At 38.4% G+C, this 17,079-nt stretch overlaps 1 protein-coding gene across 1 annotated transcript in view; it reads left to right on the forward strand.

Moving 5' to 3' along the window:
• The first annotated feature begins 364 nt into the window (after positions 1 to 364).
• LOC126260334 (uncharacterized) overlaps positions 365 to 17,079 on the forward strand; it is a 41,337-nt gene continuing 24,622 nt past the window's right edge. The window contains exon 1 of the mRNA XM_049957659.1: positions 365 to 646. Coding sequence (XP_049813616.1) covers positions 365 to 646 — 282 coding nt within the window. The remainder of the gene's footprint in view (positions 647 to 17,079) is intronic.

Consider the following 17,079-nt stretch of genomic DNA (forward strand, 5'->3'; position numbering starts at 1 on the left):
TCTAAAAACTTGCAGCAGTTTTCAGCAGCCAAAGCATACATTTAGCATTACTAAGTACGTACTCTTCTCTTCATCTTTAAGATATTGAACAATACCCTAGTAATTTCACCCATAAAATGCTACAACTAGACATGAAAATCAAGTATACAGATTAGGTCAAATAGAACGAAACACTCGTAACTGAAAATCAGTTTATTTCACCTCCATTAAAATTTGCGTTTGTGAGAGAGGAGGCTTTCGCTATGAACCAAGTTATGTGACACTAAATGTTATGTACCCAGCAATAATTAATAACGACTAGCAATTGACTTCAGACTTATTCCGGCAGGGGTCTGTTCTCAAGAATATGGAAGGACTAGCGACGATGGCTATTTTCTATACCGCCCTACATTCCGCAGCAATTCTTGCGGTGACGTGGTCATGCAGCGCCCTCACCAGTGCATCTCGCCGTTCTGCTGACTTGGTACACAAGGCTCTTCTGCCGGCATCACGTAAAACTCCAAAGGACTCTGAACTGCGGCGCCAGCTGCAGCTGTTCTCGCAGCAGCTGCTGCATCGTAGTCCGCGCATCACCGCCTGTGGGCTTTTCGTCATCGATCTTAGTAATATTTCATCAATGATGGCTGCTGTTGTTTCCTATCTAGTGGTAATTGTTCAGCTCAGTGTCACACAAAATTCTTTTGGGGAAAGTGGAAACCAAACAGCTTCCTCCTAGACTTGCGGCAGTGTGACGTGTACCATCTTTAGTTGGCACAGTAGCACTAATGCATACATGGTGTGGTACAGTGGCGTTGAGATAAAGCCCCACACGAAATTTGAGACAGCTACACAGCAATGAGAGCTACGCGTTTGTACTACATGGGCAATGTGTACTGTTACAGGACCCCCTTTTTTTGTTGCAACCTAAATCTCGTGGTTTTCAGACATAGGGAAATGTTCGTAAATATTTTTGATAGTAGAAGGGTGTAAGAATTAGAATATTCGAACATGATGTTAAGAAATAGTATAAGACATTTATTATTTTTGTATTTCCGAACAAGATTGACGGTTTGTGGCTATCTACTGTTATAATGTGAAACAGTATCAATTTGTTGTTCAAATTTGGGACCAAACAAGATACCATGATTACAAAGGAGGCCTTGGATTCTTTTTGATGATCTTACCACTAGCCATGTACACTTTTTCTAACTATTTATTTCTAGGATCTTATATCATTTATAACTCTGTCTCATGCAACCTGTTACATCATAGTATCTTACTACATACATCCAAAAATGCATCTCCTATATTATACAATCACCTTTGTTATTTTTACTATCACTATTACTGTTATCACAATTAGTTGTACTGCTGTTATTGTAACTAGTGTTTAAGACGTAATGATGTTATGAATGGACATAAAAAATCATATATGGGAACATCTTCTCATTTCTGTCAGTTGTGTACTATTACTATTTCTCATACTGTAATTATTACCTTTATTTCTGTAGATTAAATTTGAAAATGTATGTGCTAAACCCATATCAGACACAAGAGAACGACTGGTACCCCTCATATTCAAACTATGATAAAAGCATGTTTTAAAGAATTAGTGTGTAAATCCCTCAAAACTAAAACTGCTGTTGTGGAAAACTGTTATAACAGTTTTTGATGCAGTTTCATAGAAAATATCCCTGCAATATTTGAGAATTAACTTCCTTCATAAAATTACATTTATTGTTTCATTAAAATCAGTCATTCATGTTGTGAATAATCAGGAAATCTACTGAAAATCAGTGCCTGTCAATAGTTAACAGACTTCAATGCCAGTGGCATAATTTATTCAGTGGCGCAAGAGATCAAAACATAAGTCAACGTAAGTCACCATAAATCAACAAAAGTTCCTCAAACTCTTTTATGGTATTATTTACCACATGAAGGAGAAACACATTTATCTGAATTGACACCATTTTTTCCAATAACATTATAACAAGTGAGTAATAATAGTGTAACTGACTTTCTGCACAGCTCAGAATGGCCTAGAGCACTGCTATGAAGTTTTGTTATCTATATTGGACAGTTAACCATACTAGATTGACAGCATTTATGTACTTTGTCCTGCTAATCAATAAATTTATTCCATTGTCATATCAGCCAATCAGATTATCTTGTAGTCCGCAGCTCGCGGTCGTGAGGTAGCGTTCTCGCTTCCCTCGCCCGGGTTCCCGGGTTCGATTCCCGGCGGGGTCAGGGATTTTCTCGGCCTTGTGATGACTGGGTGTTGTGTGATGTCATTAGGTTAGTTAGGTTTAAGTAGTTGTAAGTTCTAAGGGACATGATCATAGATGTTAGGTCCCATAGTGCTCAGAGCCATTTTTGAGATTATCTTGTAATAGTCGTAAATGTAGCGATAAGCAAATTTTAAGCATGCCAGTACTGACTAAGACCCAGTACATCATATGGTTCGTTTCTTATAACTGCTGACTTCCGTTTGGATATTTTGTAACACTTAATAAATTATGCCACTACACTTTTAAGTCTGTTAACTGTTGATACACAAAGATTTCCAACAGATTTCCTGATTGTTCACAATATCTAACACTTTTTTTTTAAAGCAATTAATATAATATTTTGACTGAACGCACTTCTATATTTTTGTAGCTGGTGCTTACCTGCAACAACTAGTAGTAATTTAACAGCTTTAAAGTCCTATTGTACAAACACACACACACACACGTGTGTGTGGTTGTGTGTGTGTGTGTGTGTGTGTGTGTGTGTGTGTGTGTGTTTGTACAATAGGACTTAAAGCTGTTAAATTACTACTAGTTGTTGCAGGTAGGCACCAGCTACAAAAATATAGAAGTGTGTTCGTACTATATATATATCATTCTGTTAGATGAAACACATTATGGGTACGAGATACTAATTAATAAATCAACATTAGTTGAGATGTATTAATAACAGTAACTGACAAATTGAATGTGTAACATGTACATCTCTGCAGCTGTTTTTAATGCCACATTACATTATTCGCCATTTCATTTCCATTTGTAAACAACTTTTTTTCTGAAAATGATGTATGAACAATGTGATTATTACTTACTATCTGATAGACAGATATCTGAGTCAAAAAGGTACATATTAGGCATCTCTTTGAAAGCAGAGTCTGTAACAGATGCTTACAAACAGCCTGTGAAGATAGTGGAAACCAAAAGGAAATATTTTCGAAAGAGAAATCTCTACATCATGTAATAACAGCTAGGAGAATTCCTGAATTTTTTTGTGAAATACTAGCCTCTCTATTAGGTCACAAAGGCTTTGTCAACAAATCCAAATACAGTTCCACACAATAATCATGTAAACAGATCTAAGCATTCAGTATTTATAATTTGAGGTAACTAATAGTAACAGAAGAATTTTATATATTGTGTAAACAATTAAGAATTGCTTCATTAACTTAGAGAAATGTTCATAGTAGTTAGGATAATTTGCTTTATTTTGAGTTACTGAAGATATAGCTCTCTGTCTATCTACACTGTTTAAATCATAAAATGTGTACTCATAGCAACAGGCACATTGTTAAATTTTATCTCTTGCATTCCCTTCTCCTCTGTTTTACCAAACCCAGACGCTAACATTATGACAAAAAAGTAAAAATAGACAAATCAAAAACCAGTCAATTCAGGCAAATAAAAAACAGTAACCAAATAATATTCTAAAGCCACAGACAAATGACTCATTAACCATCAATAGGTAACAACCTTCAGACTGTAAATTCACACTAACCGTATGTTTTAAGAAATTTGTGGTAATACAATGACTGTAAGCAGTATTTTAAATTCCAAAAAAATTTATAGTATCTTGGTTTATAATAATTTGTATATCGAATTACAGCTTCCAACTATTTCTTTCACAACTAATAATTTGCTTTCATTGAATCACAGTAATGCTGAGCTACTTCTATGTTAAATTTTTACATTATCTTATGTATTATAACGTTCCCTATATTACAACCTAAACTTATAAGAGTTTACAGTGAATATGAATTTTCCCAATGAATAATGTTAGTGGAGTATGTTTTTTCATGGAGTGAAATTGTGTACACATAGGTATAATAGACCATCTTTTTATGAAACTGGATAAGTCGTCTATTAAATGTATACCTCAGAAGCCAGACACTATCAGATGGAATGGACCATGCTTAATAATTACTAAACTTAACAACAGACAGTCATTTTATATTGTAAGCAGATTACTTAACATATGCTTTAATAGTAAAACCATTTTATTCGCTGTAGGTTTTTAAAATTGTTTCGTAATACGAAACTGCTTCAGGACTTGTCCGGGTAACAAGAAGTCGTGAAACATCTGCCTACATTGGTACTGAAAGGAAAAAAGGACATATTCGGTTTAACAAAATCAGTGAGGAATCAGTTCATATTTTGAAACCAAAGAAAAATTCCCACTCAGATGTAAATGTTGCCTGAACAGTAACAGCTGAATCTCTGTTTTAACAGAAGATCATATTGTATTCCACATCATGGTTCCTACAGAAGCGTTTTGAGTATAATTCTCGAGATACAACTATCCATGTCTACAAAAGTCATGAAAAGCATATAGATAAAAATATTTAAATCATAGCTACAGTGTTCAAAAGTGTGTCTTTTATAGATCTCACATTCCATGAGCATGGCAGTGATGGATGAGCAACTCGTTGGTGGAGCTAGAGCATGGTCTCCTTGATATGTGAGCATGGGAAGAGAGAAGTTAAGATGGACGTGCAATCTGTTGTTGGAGAGCCAACAAATGACAAGCAGTGGGCACACACGTATAGAGGAAATGGCCGTTGTATTTCACTGCACGCTGTGGCTGCTGTGGTGGGACAGCTGCAACAAGGATGAGCAAACTGGCCAAATACTTACTACAGAAAAGCCTGGGCGTAGTTTGCTTCAGGGCCAGCTGGCTGGTCTAGTCCACAAATAGAACCTGGAGGCAGCGAATTGGCCTGTGTGCGTATGTTGTTAGACAGAGTAGTCCTCTACCAGTTGTATGCCTCCAAGTCAGTGAACCGTGCCTACGCGTATTGAGAGTAATTCAGCCTTATCATCAGCACTCATTATACAACCAGTAGAGGTTTATTTGTGCTCTTTTTGTCTCATGTACGTTGAGGCTTACCCTTGTTTTTGGCAAACAATACGCTATTTATTTAACTGCCAGGCTACACTGGAGCCTTTGGCTAGGTTTTTTTAGCACAGTGGCTGTATTAGTAAACGTTTTAGCAGCTTGCACAATTTCTTCTGCAGTTCCATTTGAAGAGTTCCTGCGTGGGCAGTTATTGTACTTTGAATGCAGGCACCAATTTTGGTACATATTTCATTTCGGCCACGACTGTTTTTCAACATATTATTTTAAAACATTGAAGATAACGTATCTGATCTTGTATGAAAATGCTTTGGAGTGTTTGTGGTAGTAGGTGTTACAACGTCCTCTCACTGAAGTTTCACCACTGTGTGATTGCCATTCATTGATGTCTCCCAGGCATCATCAATCCTGAGTAAAGCTTTCCTTATAGCCTCACTGAAAGCTGTGGTACTAATTTTTTTTTTGTAATTTGAACATACAAAGTATGAGCATTTACAAGAATAGTATTGAATGGTAATTAAAAAGCCGCTTTGTGGTATAGCTTCACTGACTTCCTCAGGCGTGAGCCACAGGTTTTATTTAGTCTGAAAGATTAATGAAGGGTTTGGCTGCATTGTAATCCACAATTGCGTTTTATTTTATCACTTCACCTCCCCTTATTTTCATTGCCACAATCTCAGGTTCGTTTTTGCTGGGTACAAAAATTATGTCCCTCTTGTCACACCACTTTCCAACAAAAACCTTTGTGGAGGTTTCCGCAACCACCATTTCTCCCTTCTTCTACTTTTTTGTGATGATAGTTTTCGAATTTCCCCTTCTTTTTGCGCCGAGTGTTCCCACCAGATGAGTCTGTTTTTCTAGAGGAGTATGCGCCAGCCGCGCAGGATTAGCCGAGCGGTCTAGGGCGCTGCAGTCACGGACTGTGCAGCTGGTCCTGGCGGAGGTTCAAGTCCTCCCTCGGGCATGGGTGTGTGTGTTTGTACTTAGGATAATTTAGGTTAAGTAGTGTGTAAGCTTAGGGGCTGATGACCTTAGCAGTTAAGTCCCATAGGATTTCACACACATTTTAACACATTTTTTAATTTGCGCAAAGTTCATAGAAGTGTAAAAGTTATCTACAAAGAGTGTCCTTCCACAATTCAAATGTGAATCCATTAAGTCTAAAACAGCATTAACTTGTTTTCCACAATACACTTTAAAATTCCAAATATATCCTCCTGCAGCACTCACTTTGTATAACTTCGTATTTAAAACGATATCCAGGAATGTACTGACGAAATCGTCACGTTCCACAAAAGGAACCATTTCTTCATCAATACAAACACCTGGCATATAAGCTTCCTGGAATTTTGTGTTCAGACGAAACACAAGTTTCTTAATTTTGAACACCTTGTCATATTCATCTATGCTTTCGCTGGCACAAAAATGTATGCAACTGAGGAACAAATCAAACAAATTTCGGTACATAATAGAAGACATTTGGTTTTTGTAAAGCTGAGTCCGTTACCAATAATCCTCCATTCTTGGTTTATGATCAAGTCCCATCCACTGCATAAGTACTATAAATTTCTTCAAGTCATCGACACTGATGTCACTCCATAAATTCAGTCTGGATAATGGTGGTAGTGTTCCTGCTGCTATTCCACTAACAACCTATTTCTCAGCATAACGGTTTGTTTCATTCACTATGAAATTGCACATTTCTACATCAAGAAAAAATTTTAAACTTTAATGGTACGAATATTTGCGTGTAGATTGCGCAAAAATGCATTGCGTACTCCACAGCTACCAGAAAACTCAAAACTGTTTAGTTTTCCCCGTACCTCAGACCACTTGAATCATAGAGTAAGGAACCTATCAGCAGAAGAGATCTATTTTGGTGAGACCTCACTTTCACTGTTTTCGTCAGTGGAAGAGGGAACTTTGTTGTAGACGTATTATTCATAACCTGTACCTGTACCTTTTGTTTTTTCAAAGGAATAATTTCATTTCTATTACTCATCTCGCTCAAGGAATAAGCACTATAATCTGTGTCGGAATCAGTACCACTTCCAGACAGTGGTTCATCAGATAAATCGAGTCCTCCAGGCATTTTGATAGTCTCTGCTCTTGTGAATCCATTTTTCACCGAACAACAACAAAATCTTACTGCAAACAGTCACTACACAACGCCACATATGCAAACAAAATGTCAGTCCCAGCAACGAACACATCGAAAAAAGGTAACAATTGCCTATCATCCACTGCTGCCGCTACAAAACCAACATCACAATACTTTTGATACTGGCCACGCACATTTTATTTCAACGATTGTGTGATCGTATACGCATCACAGGCAAATACTCACGAACTCTCACGTGATCGAATATGATGCCCATGGCGGAAACGAAGAAACCGATGTGCATCGGATATAATGCACATGACGGTGAAAGTGTTAAATCACAGTGTGTTTCCTTTTAAAATTACTGGGCATATCATTTTAAGATTTTAGTAGAATTCGCCTGTTGCATAATTGTTTTTGCACTTGATGAAAATTACTGACATTGGTGAGCAATTTATCACGGAAAACTTAACTGTTCTGTTTTTGGTTAAGTTTGTGCTACTGTATTGGATTATTTTGTAAATTTCTTGTGCCTACAGATTCAACTGCTACTCATGTATCGTTTTTAGGAAATTTGTTTGTCAACCTTGAAATTAATTACTAAGAAACTGTATACAATTGAATTCATTTTAATTGGTGTTAATGATGAAACATCATTTCTTGATGAAGAAATGTGCAATTTCATAGTGAATGAAACAAACCGTCATGCTGAGTAAAAGGTTGTTAGTGGAACAGCGGCAGAATCATTGTCACCATCATCCAAACTGACTTTATGGAGTGACATCAGTGTCGATGACTTGAAGAAATTTATAGTATTTACGCTGTTGATGGGTACTTAATCACTTCGCGTATTATCTCATGTAAAGATTTTAAAATAATTCTTTGGTACCTGGCTGTTTTGGTAGATTGTTCTATTAATCTTTTGCAAAGCTGACTTTTTATTTAAGGGAGGTAGGACGTCAAACGGGCCGACTTGGAGCAGGAGAGGCACTACAGGACATTTTATTTTCTACTATCTATACCTTTACAAATAAATTCATAAAACTTTGTCAGCATGACCTGAAAGGATTCAGGATTCGCACTCATAACAGTGGAAGCGCAAAAACATAACACAATAATTTTTTTAGATATGAAATTTCACACTTTTTTTCACTTTCTGTTGGCTGCATTTGTTGCTATAGGTACATTTTTCTTCACAAGTAAGAGAGATTCTTTGATAAATTTTGCACAGCATACAAATCATACTTACAGGTGTATGAAACTCTAGAATGTTCCAAATCTATTAAAAACTGTGGTAAAAATAGAGATAAATAGCTACAAAATTTGATTTTTCTAAACACAAAGTTTAAAACGTAACAGCTCATTCATTTTTTCATAAATTAAATAGATTCTATAGTTTCAGACACCTGTAGGTATGGTTTGTGTGCTGTGCAAAATTCATCGAACAGTCTCTCTTACTTATGAGGAATAGTGTACCTATAACAACAAATGCAGCCAATAGTAAGTGAAAAAATTATGAAATTTCACTTGTAAACAAAATTGTCTTGTTATGTTTTTGAACTTCAGTTGCTACAAGTGTGAATCCTGAATCCTTCCTGGTCATGCTGACAAGGTTTTATGAATTTACTTGTAAAAGTATAGACAGTGGAAATTAAAATGTCCTCTGGTGCCTCTCCTGCTCCAAGTCAGCCCATTTGACGTCCTACCCCCCTTAATGGTGAATCAGTTTTGTCTCTGGCAGGTGTAACTGCTGTAAAATTTACTTACGTTTACCTTATGTATGTGCAAATAAATGTTTAAGGCTTGCTTAAATAAGATAAAAATTATTTTAGCAAGGGGAAAAGATCAATCACAGTTCAACCTAGTCTTACGACTTCCTCTAGCGGCATATTTGATAGCAGAGCGTGGTTATGGGGTGGTAAAAAGAAACAATCAGCTAGTCTCACACTGATTTTGTATGGGTTCCTTGCAGTGGGAAATATTACTGGTTTACCGATCTGTTTCAGAATGGCCACAAGAGATGTGACCAGAGTTAAGGGTTTTTGCAACGCTGAACTATAGTATAAATAGCAAATTCCAGACCCAGGGGCTGCTGAAAGCGTAGCTGTTATGGTGCAGAGTCTACAAGAGGTGCTCGACCGACCTGTGGCCCTACCTCACATGCAGCTGGCAGGGGTGAGTTAGGCCATGATTCTGTCTTCTGTAGCTGAACTGCCTTCGGCTATATGTGTATTATAAGATAGTAAACTCTCTTGTTCACAAATTAGTAGAGTGTTGCACTAGATACACAGGATCAAGAATCTGCATTGCGTCAAGGGTGTTGGGTTAGTTGTTAAGACCATTGGACAACTATAGTCTCAGGTGCGTATTTTAATGTATGGAATTCAAGTGTTGTTGGGTAATATTCTTATAGGTTGCGATAATCAAAGGCATTCTGCTAGTGAGGTAGGTAAAAGCGATAGGGCTGGCTGGCGAAATGTTGAACGCATATGTCAACTATTCTCAAGAATTCCGAAGCATTTGATTGGATTATTGGACACGGACGGCTTTCTGTCTGTTAAAGGTAGTAATGACATTGAAACTGCTTTACAGTTCCTCCCAGGAGGAACGATGCTGTATTTGGACGACGATAAGTATTATCACTTCTTGGTACTGATGTATTTGGGTCGTTTAGATCATGTACTTCGGGAACCTAGGGAAACTAATTTATCGTTCGACGGATTTCGTCAAGTAACCTGCAGCCGGTTCCTCTCCAATGTTGTCGTTGCCTTTTTCAGTTCCAAGACTCGTTTAATGCAGCACTCCATGATACTCAATCCAGCGTGAGCCCTTCCATCTCCGAATAACTACAGCAACCTACAGCTTTCTGAATCTGCTTACTGAATTTATCTCTTCGTCTCCCTATACAATTTTTATCCCGCTCCTCCACTTCTCTACAGTACTTAATTGGTGATCCCTTGATGTCTCAGAAAGTTTTATATTAACCGATTCCTTCTTATGTTCAAGTTGTGCCACAAACTTCTTGTCTCCGCAATTCTGTTCAGTACTTCACCATTACATAGGTGGTTGACCTATCTAATCTTCAGTACCCTAATGTAGCATCCTATTTCAAAAGCTTCCTTTCCCTTTTTATCTAAACTGTTTATCAGCCATGTTTCACTTTGATACATGGCTACACCCCAGAGAAATTCCTTCAAAAAAGACTTCCCAAAACATAAAACTATATTCAATGTTAACAAATTTCTCTGATTCAGATATTATTTGTTGGTCATTGCATGTAAATATTTTATATCCTCTCTTGTTCGGCTATCCGTAGTTACTTCGTTGCCGAAATAACAAAACTCATCTGTTACTTGAAGTGTCTCATTTCCCAATCTCATTCCCTCAGTATCACCTGATTTAATTCGATTACAATCAATTATCCTTGTTTTGTTTTGTTGATGTTCATCTTATATCCTCCTTTCCAGTCACTCACCATTCCGTTCAATTTCTCTTCCCAGTCCTTCGCCGTCTCTGACAGAAATACAGTGTGATTGGCAAACCTCAAAGATTTTATTTCTTCTCTCTGAACTTTAATTCCTACTGCAAATTTTTTCTTTCGTTTCGTTTACTCCTTGTTCAGTGCACATATTGAATAATGTAGGGGATAAGCTACAACCCTTTTTAACTCCAGCCTCCCCTTCATGGACCTCCAATTTTATAACTGCAGACTGGTTTCTGTACAACTCCTAAATACCCTTTCGCTCCCTGTATTTCACCCCTGCTACCTCCAAAATTTCAAAGAGAGTATTCCAGTCACATTTTTCAAACGCTTTCTGTAAGACTACAAATGCCATAAATGTAGTCTAGCAGAGGGAAGTTAATAAACGACGCCTGAGGAAAGAGGCGCTATAGCTAGTCCTTCGTCTGCGTTAATTAATGGCGAAGTTGTCTGTGCTCTTTTTTTAATGTCAGTTCTTCGTCATTCATCAATAAGGAATTTTATGACACATACGAGGATATGTGTAAATTTGGCTTACTAGCAAGTGAGCAAGCTATCTAATTTCAGTGGAATGTTATAATAAGGGGATCTGCATTAAAGGTTGCAAATTATAAGGTTTAGGGGCCCTTTCAGGTTAAGGTAATTGGATGCTTATCTGTTAGCATAATTCTGAGAGAGGTTTCCGGTAGTCACATGGGGCTATTACAGAATCAACGTTATAAAAAGCTTTGATATACATTTTGAGCCACGTTCGGTCTTTGAATTTTGCAAACATGAGGTGGAGGTGAGTACACACATGAAGGTATATTACGTTGATGATGGTATCGAACCTGGAATTGAACTGTGTCATTTAAATCAGCAATAAGGGGAGCATTTATAGAACGGGTAATCCAAGATTTCCGTTGTGTTGTGGCTGATTAGTTAAGGCTGGTAAAGTGCGGCGGATAAAAGACAAAACTGAATGGTAGGTCCACAGTGAGACAGTCCCTGTACTGCCTCTAACAATGTGCTTGAAACAGTTGACGGTGGTGGTCGATCAAATGTGGAAGGATGGTGTAAGTAGTTCCCCTTAGTCACCCTATGCTTCCCCTATTTTCTTAGTTCCGAAGCAACTAAGCATAGTTAGACCAGTGGTTCACTTCTGAGAACTTGATAAAAAGTTATTTTAGAATCTGTTCCTTTCCCATATCTGCAGTCTTCTTCTGCGTTCTTTCAGAAGGCCATAGTGTTTACGGCTTATTATTTCAACCACGCGTATTTCTAGTTGCTTGTAACCGAGGAATATAAGTCAGATGCTGCTTTTGTATCGACTGTAATTTGTATGAGTACAACAGTATAACATTTTACTTGTACATGGGGGTGGCAGTATTATCGCCTGTTCTGGACAACGTTCTTTCAGTTTTTAAGTGCAATTGTACCTATCATTATTCGGATCATATAGTCATTTTAGTTGGAATTTTCAAGAACATACAAGGCATATTAGGGAAGTACCAAAGCCATTACATAAAGCAGGATTTACTGTTAGTGCCTCTAAGGTGAAATTTGCCCAGCCCTAAATTTCTTTCTTGGAGCACATTGTGTCGCCGGCGGGCGTTAGCACTGATCAAACGCAAACGGAGTCTATCCACACGTATACTACACCTACTAATATTAAACGAGGAACCCATTTTGTAGGCATGGCCAAATTTTTAGAGAATATGTCCATGATTCTGTGTAACTGGCTGCCCTTCGCAGCGAGTTTCAGAGAAAGAGGAAAAGGATTGAGTGAGGACCCTTTCAACAGGCCGCTTTCCGAAGTCTCAAAACTGCGCTGACAATTACGCTACTATTGGCAATACCGGATTTCCAATAAGAATTTAATGTTGAGACGTACGCGTTCACATCCTGTGTTGTTGCCGATTTGCTCCAAAAACATACTGGTGGAAGAAAGCCAGTGGCGTACGCATCTTGTAGTCTTTCACCACTAAACTATAAGTCCTCTCTATACGAGCGTGAAGCTTTAGCTGTCCTGTTCGCTTTAGAGGAAGTTAACAATTTTGAGCAAGTTATTACACAATACTTAACCGTCCCGACCGATGACCGTAACAGTCTGGTCCCTTTAATCCCACAACCACTTAACAGTTCCGAATTTTGTTAAGCTTGTGCCATTGTTCATACAACAAAGGCACTCACGACCGGATATTATAGCTGCTGATGGTCTTCCTAGTTGTACGGCCGTGGTCAAAGAACCGTCAGAGCAACGTTTTTCTTGATACATGATGAGTAGAACATTGCAGAGCCACATAAATACTGTGCAAAGTGATCGTGGTCGAGTTTACACGTGATCAACAGAGATAAACTTTGCCTGAGGTGAAACGTAACTTTCGATTTTCGCCTGAGAGTGATTTAAAAAAAGAAAAAAAAGGCGCTGGCTCTGCAGAACCGATAGTTAATTTTTACGCCCGACGACAGCAGTCGATAGTAAAGTGTTATCTCTGAGGAGAATTGTCGGTGCTGATAACTTGCGAACTGGACCGCATCCACTTTAAACAATATTTCTGTCGCTGTGCGAGGCCCGACTCTTGTCGACAAGACCCTGCATCGTCAGGAGCACCTCCAAAAATATCCAGGGCAGTTATAGACAAAACGTCAGGAACTAAAAGTTTGTTCGACCACGGCCATACAGCCCAGAAGACTCATCGGCCAATACTATGCTACTACTGAGGCTGGCAGGAGCTAAGCTTACAGTCTCTTCGGCTACAGGCCGCTCATGTCCTGGTGCGGTCCTAGTCAGCGAACTATTGGCTGACGTCGTCTCACAGCCTTCTCTGCTCTTGCGTTCTTCATCTTCGTGCCCGCGCTTTTTGTTACATCCGAACATATTCGTCAATTGATACTGTTGTACTGTCAGGTTCAAAAGTACCCAAAGAACCTATTTGTGTTCCGCCTGACTTCTATGCAACCCACTTAACGTAACAGTTTTGTAGGCCCTCTAATCACTTTTCGGTACAATCGTTTGACTATACGAAATGGTTGCCACAAATGAGCGTCAGAGAACAATGCTTGCAAGGCGATAACTCGAGATGTAAGGCAATACCATTATAATAAAAGTATCGGGGAAAACTTTATATCAGATAAGACAGTGCTTAACGCTTGTAAACTCAAATTTATTAAAATAAATGACAATTCTAAAACGTTACTCCTCTCATTAGTATCTGAGGCAACTAAACCCCGGAGCTCCACCATAGATATCATTTTATAAACGTTACTCAGGACAAATTTTTTTGCGAACTAAGAGATTTTCAGTAATATCTGAAAAAAATGTTATGATACTTTGAGGATTTCTTGCTCTCGAAAACGTTTTCCAAGTACCTGTCAACTGTTGTTTGTTCGGCAAGTGGTTTTGGATAAACTGGTCAATGTATTAACAAGTTAGAAAAATCGCGATTAACAACGTTAAGTACTCCTTGGAAGCCTCACTATCAACAACGTACCACAAGTAATTTCACTATTTTCATGATGGCACACGGACCTATGTGCAGCACGAAAGCCACCTGTCAGCCTTATCATTTAACATAGAGTGACATTTAAAATGAAAGTTATTCATTACCAGCAGAATGGGTATGTGCTGAAATTTAAATTATACGAAAACTGTCTTGTTCTGGATACGGATTCAAACCCGGCACGTATATGCAAGACGAACTTTCTATCAGTTGAGTGGTAGTCCTAATCTGCAGCCATTGTCCCTGTTAACTAACAACGAAAAAAAGATAGACACGGTTCCAAAAAGAAGTGACAAACTTGAAATGTAGTGACTTCAGTTTTTGTGTTGGGCAGCAATTAGATAAAAATACCTAATAGAATTGTTAACTAGGCGTAATCGTACGTTAGACACTGAATTATCTTAGCAGTAGCAAGATTTTTGAACCTGAAATGACCAGACGAATGAATAATTTTTGCCTTCCCGGGATTACACGCGGCACATATTGCCGTTAGTTTCTAGACTAAAATTGACGTTAAAAATATGTATGTTTCACCAGTAGTGAGACGTGCGAAGGGTTGACCTACAAATAACGGGACGAAAAGATCGATGCTGACTCGGAATCGAACCCCAAACACATAGTCGCTACACATAATAAGGCATTAACCATCTAATTATTTATCACCAGTTGTTATGAGCAGTGTGTTGGAGCTTGAAATGGTGCGCGAAAAGTTCTGTCTCTTACTGGAAGCAATTTGTATAGAACCTGAAAATAATCATGAAACTACACGTGCCGGAGCAAGATTCAGCTCCAGACACTCACCATTCGCGGGAATGTTGAGGAATTGGGTCTCTTGAACAAACGACGAATAGATGAAACTGTGTTGTCACGAAGGGATCAAATTCCGCTAATGAGAAGGCTGGAGTGCTATTGCCAGCCCAGAACCAATATTCTTATGGTGGCAGAGCTCCTAAATGCTGTCCCTTCCACCTCTGTAGTGACCCAACCACCCCTGTATTCGGTAGCGATGGAATATCATGTTTAATTTGTATTTGGAAGCACAGTGTAGCTCTACATCCTTCATTAGACTTAGGAAGACGTGAATAGAATGAGTCAGCGTCAGTTAAAAACCGTCACCAGAAGTGGGAATCGAACATGTTTCTTAACCGTACAAACCTATCATTAATTCTACTGTCCAACGAGGTTTATTTGTGACTGGATCGTTATTTTGTCGACACAGAAGTAATTTCCATGCCTGATCGAATCGCCATTAACCATCTACGTCAACCAGCCAATGCTCACAATCGACTTGAATTTGTAATCACTGAAATAAAACCACAAACGGCTCTCTATACAAATTACAAGACTAGGATGTGGAGGTACTGTCCTGAACCTCTCTGTTTCACTTTCTGTTTGTGGCAATCGTCTTGCAGTGTAAGGGAAAAGCTGTATTACTAAACCTCATTCTTCTGTTAGTTAGTAAACGAAACGTCTTTCTCCTAAGAGTTTTACTCTGCTGCCAGGAGATATATTTACTTCATCTTCCAACCCGCCAGTTAGCCTATAACTTGGAAAAACATTTCTGCAAGCAGCTGGTGACTGCGTATCCTTATTAGAACAATGTCTGCTCCATTCCCCGCCGTCTAACACTAGCAAGAATCAGTCCAGATGATCTTTGCGCTTTTCGCCTTGAGCCTACTGTCTATATTGGACGTATCCGCACTCACTTTTGTAGACGTAAAGTTATTTAATCTTGAAATTTTGTTTTCAGCGTGAAATATTTTCGATTAACAGAATGTAAACCATTCAGTAATAACAACATGCAGCTTCTAACGTAGGAGTACTGAATATGAAATATACGATTGCGGAAAAAATTTACCGGAAAAAGTAAGTTGGTGCCTAGGTTCGTGACGATTTTGTTTGGCGTGATGATACGCAAGTTACGTCCTTGTAATGAAATCTTGAACGTTGCATATTTGAAGATTAAGAGTTGTCTTGTTAACAGGATAGAAAAAGGGCCGTTGTATGGAAAAAGTCTAACGTTTATGGCGTGTTATTCTCTTTGGAGTTAATAGAGGGTTGAAGGCAAGGAAGATATCTCGAGCGTTTGTTGCGTTAGTGGAGCAGTCTAGCAATCCAAACGCAGCTTGAAACAACCGCCAAATAGACGGATACCTGAAATACGGTACTTAAAATACAACAAGTGAAAGCAAATGTGTACTGGCCAACCGAAACACCATAAACAAGGGGCAGGTGCCATTAGTTAGACGGCCCTCCTCCTCATAGTATCTTTATTTCATTTCTGTTTCATTATGCATATTTCTCGGGTTATTTATATGAGAATTATCAAAGAGAAATTCTTGTAATACACTCCTACAGTATATGTAAATCAGGTAATGACTTATTGCCCGTTATGATGGAGGGATCAGTGACGGCAAGTTCTTAAATAAAAAGAAATTAAAAAAAGTAGAATGTAATGACTCATACTCACAGCGACCCACAGCAACATCTAAGGTTACAGGTGCGATTGTATAGAAGAGCAGATGCTGTTGGAATGTGTGGAGATTATCCGAATGCTGCTCAGTAGTGTGAGAAGAACATCAAAGACTTTTTATCCCAAACTCTACTCAACCCTATCGTATTCTGGTTAATCACGACAGTACGCCCTACGCTCACACCTCTCTGTAGGCAATTTGATTTCCTCGTCGCAGACAGCATTTTGGAACCGACCAACAAGAGTAACACATCATCATACACCACATACACCCCAACAGCCCCGTCCACGCCCAACCTCTATAGTGAGTTTCCCATAAGTTTTTATTCCATACAGAGAAACATAATTTCAACTCTTGTATTTGCGCACTCTAAATTAGGTTGGCATTTCCCTCTGGATTCAAGTATTTTTCTTATGAAAC

This window comes from Schistocerca nitens, chromosome 5, assembly GCF_023898315.1.
Source record: "Schistocerca nitens isolate TAMUIC-IGC-003100 chromosome 5, iqSchNite1.1, whole genome shotgun sequence".
Classification (NCBI taxonomy): domain Eukaryota; kingdom Metazoa; phylum Arthropoda; class Insecta; order Orthoptera; family Acrididae; genus Schistocerca; species Schistocerca nitens.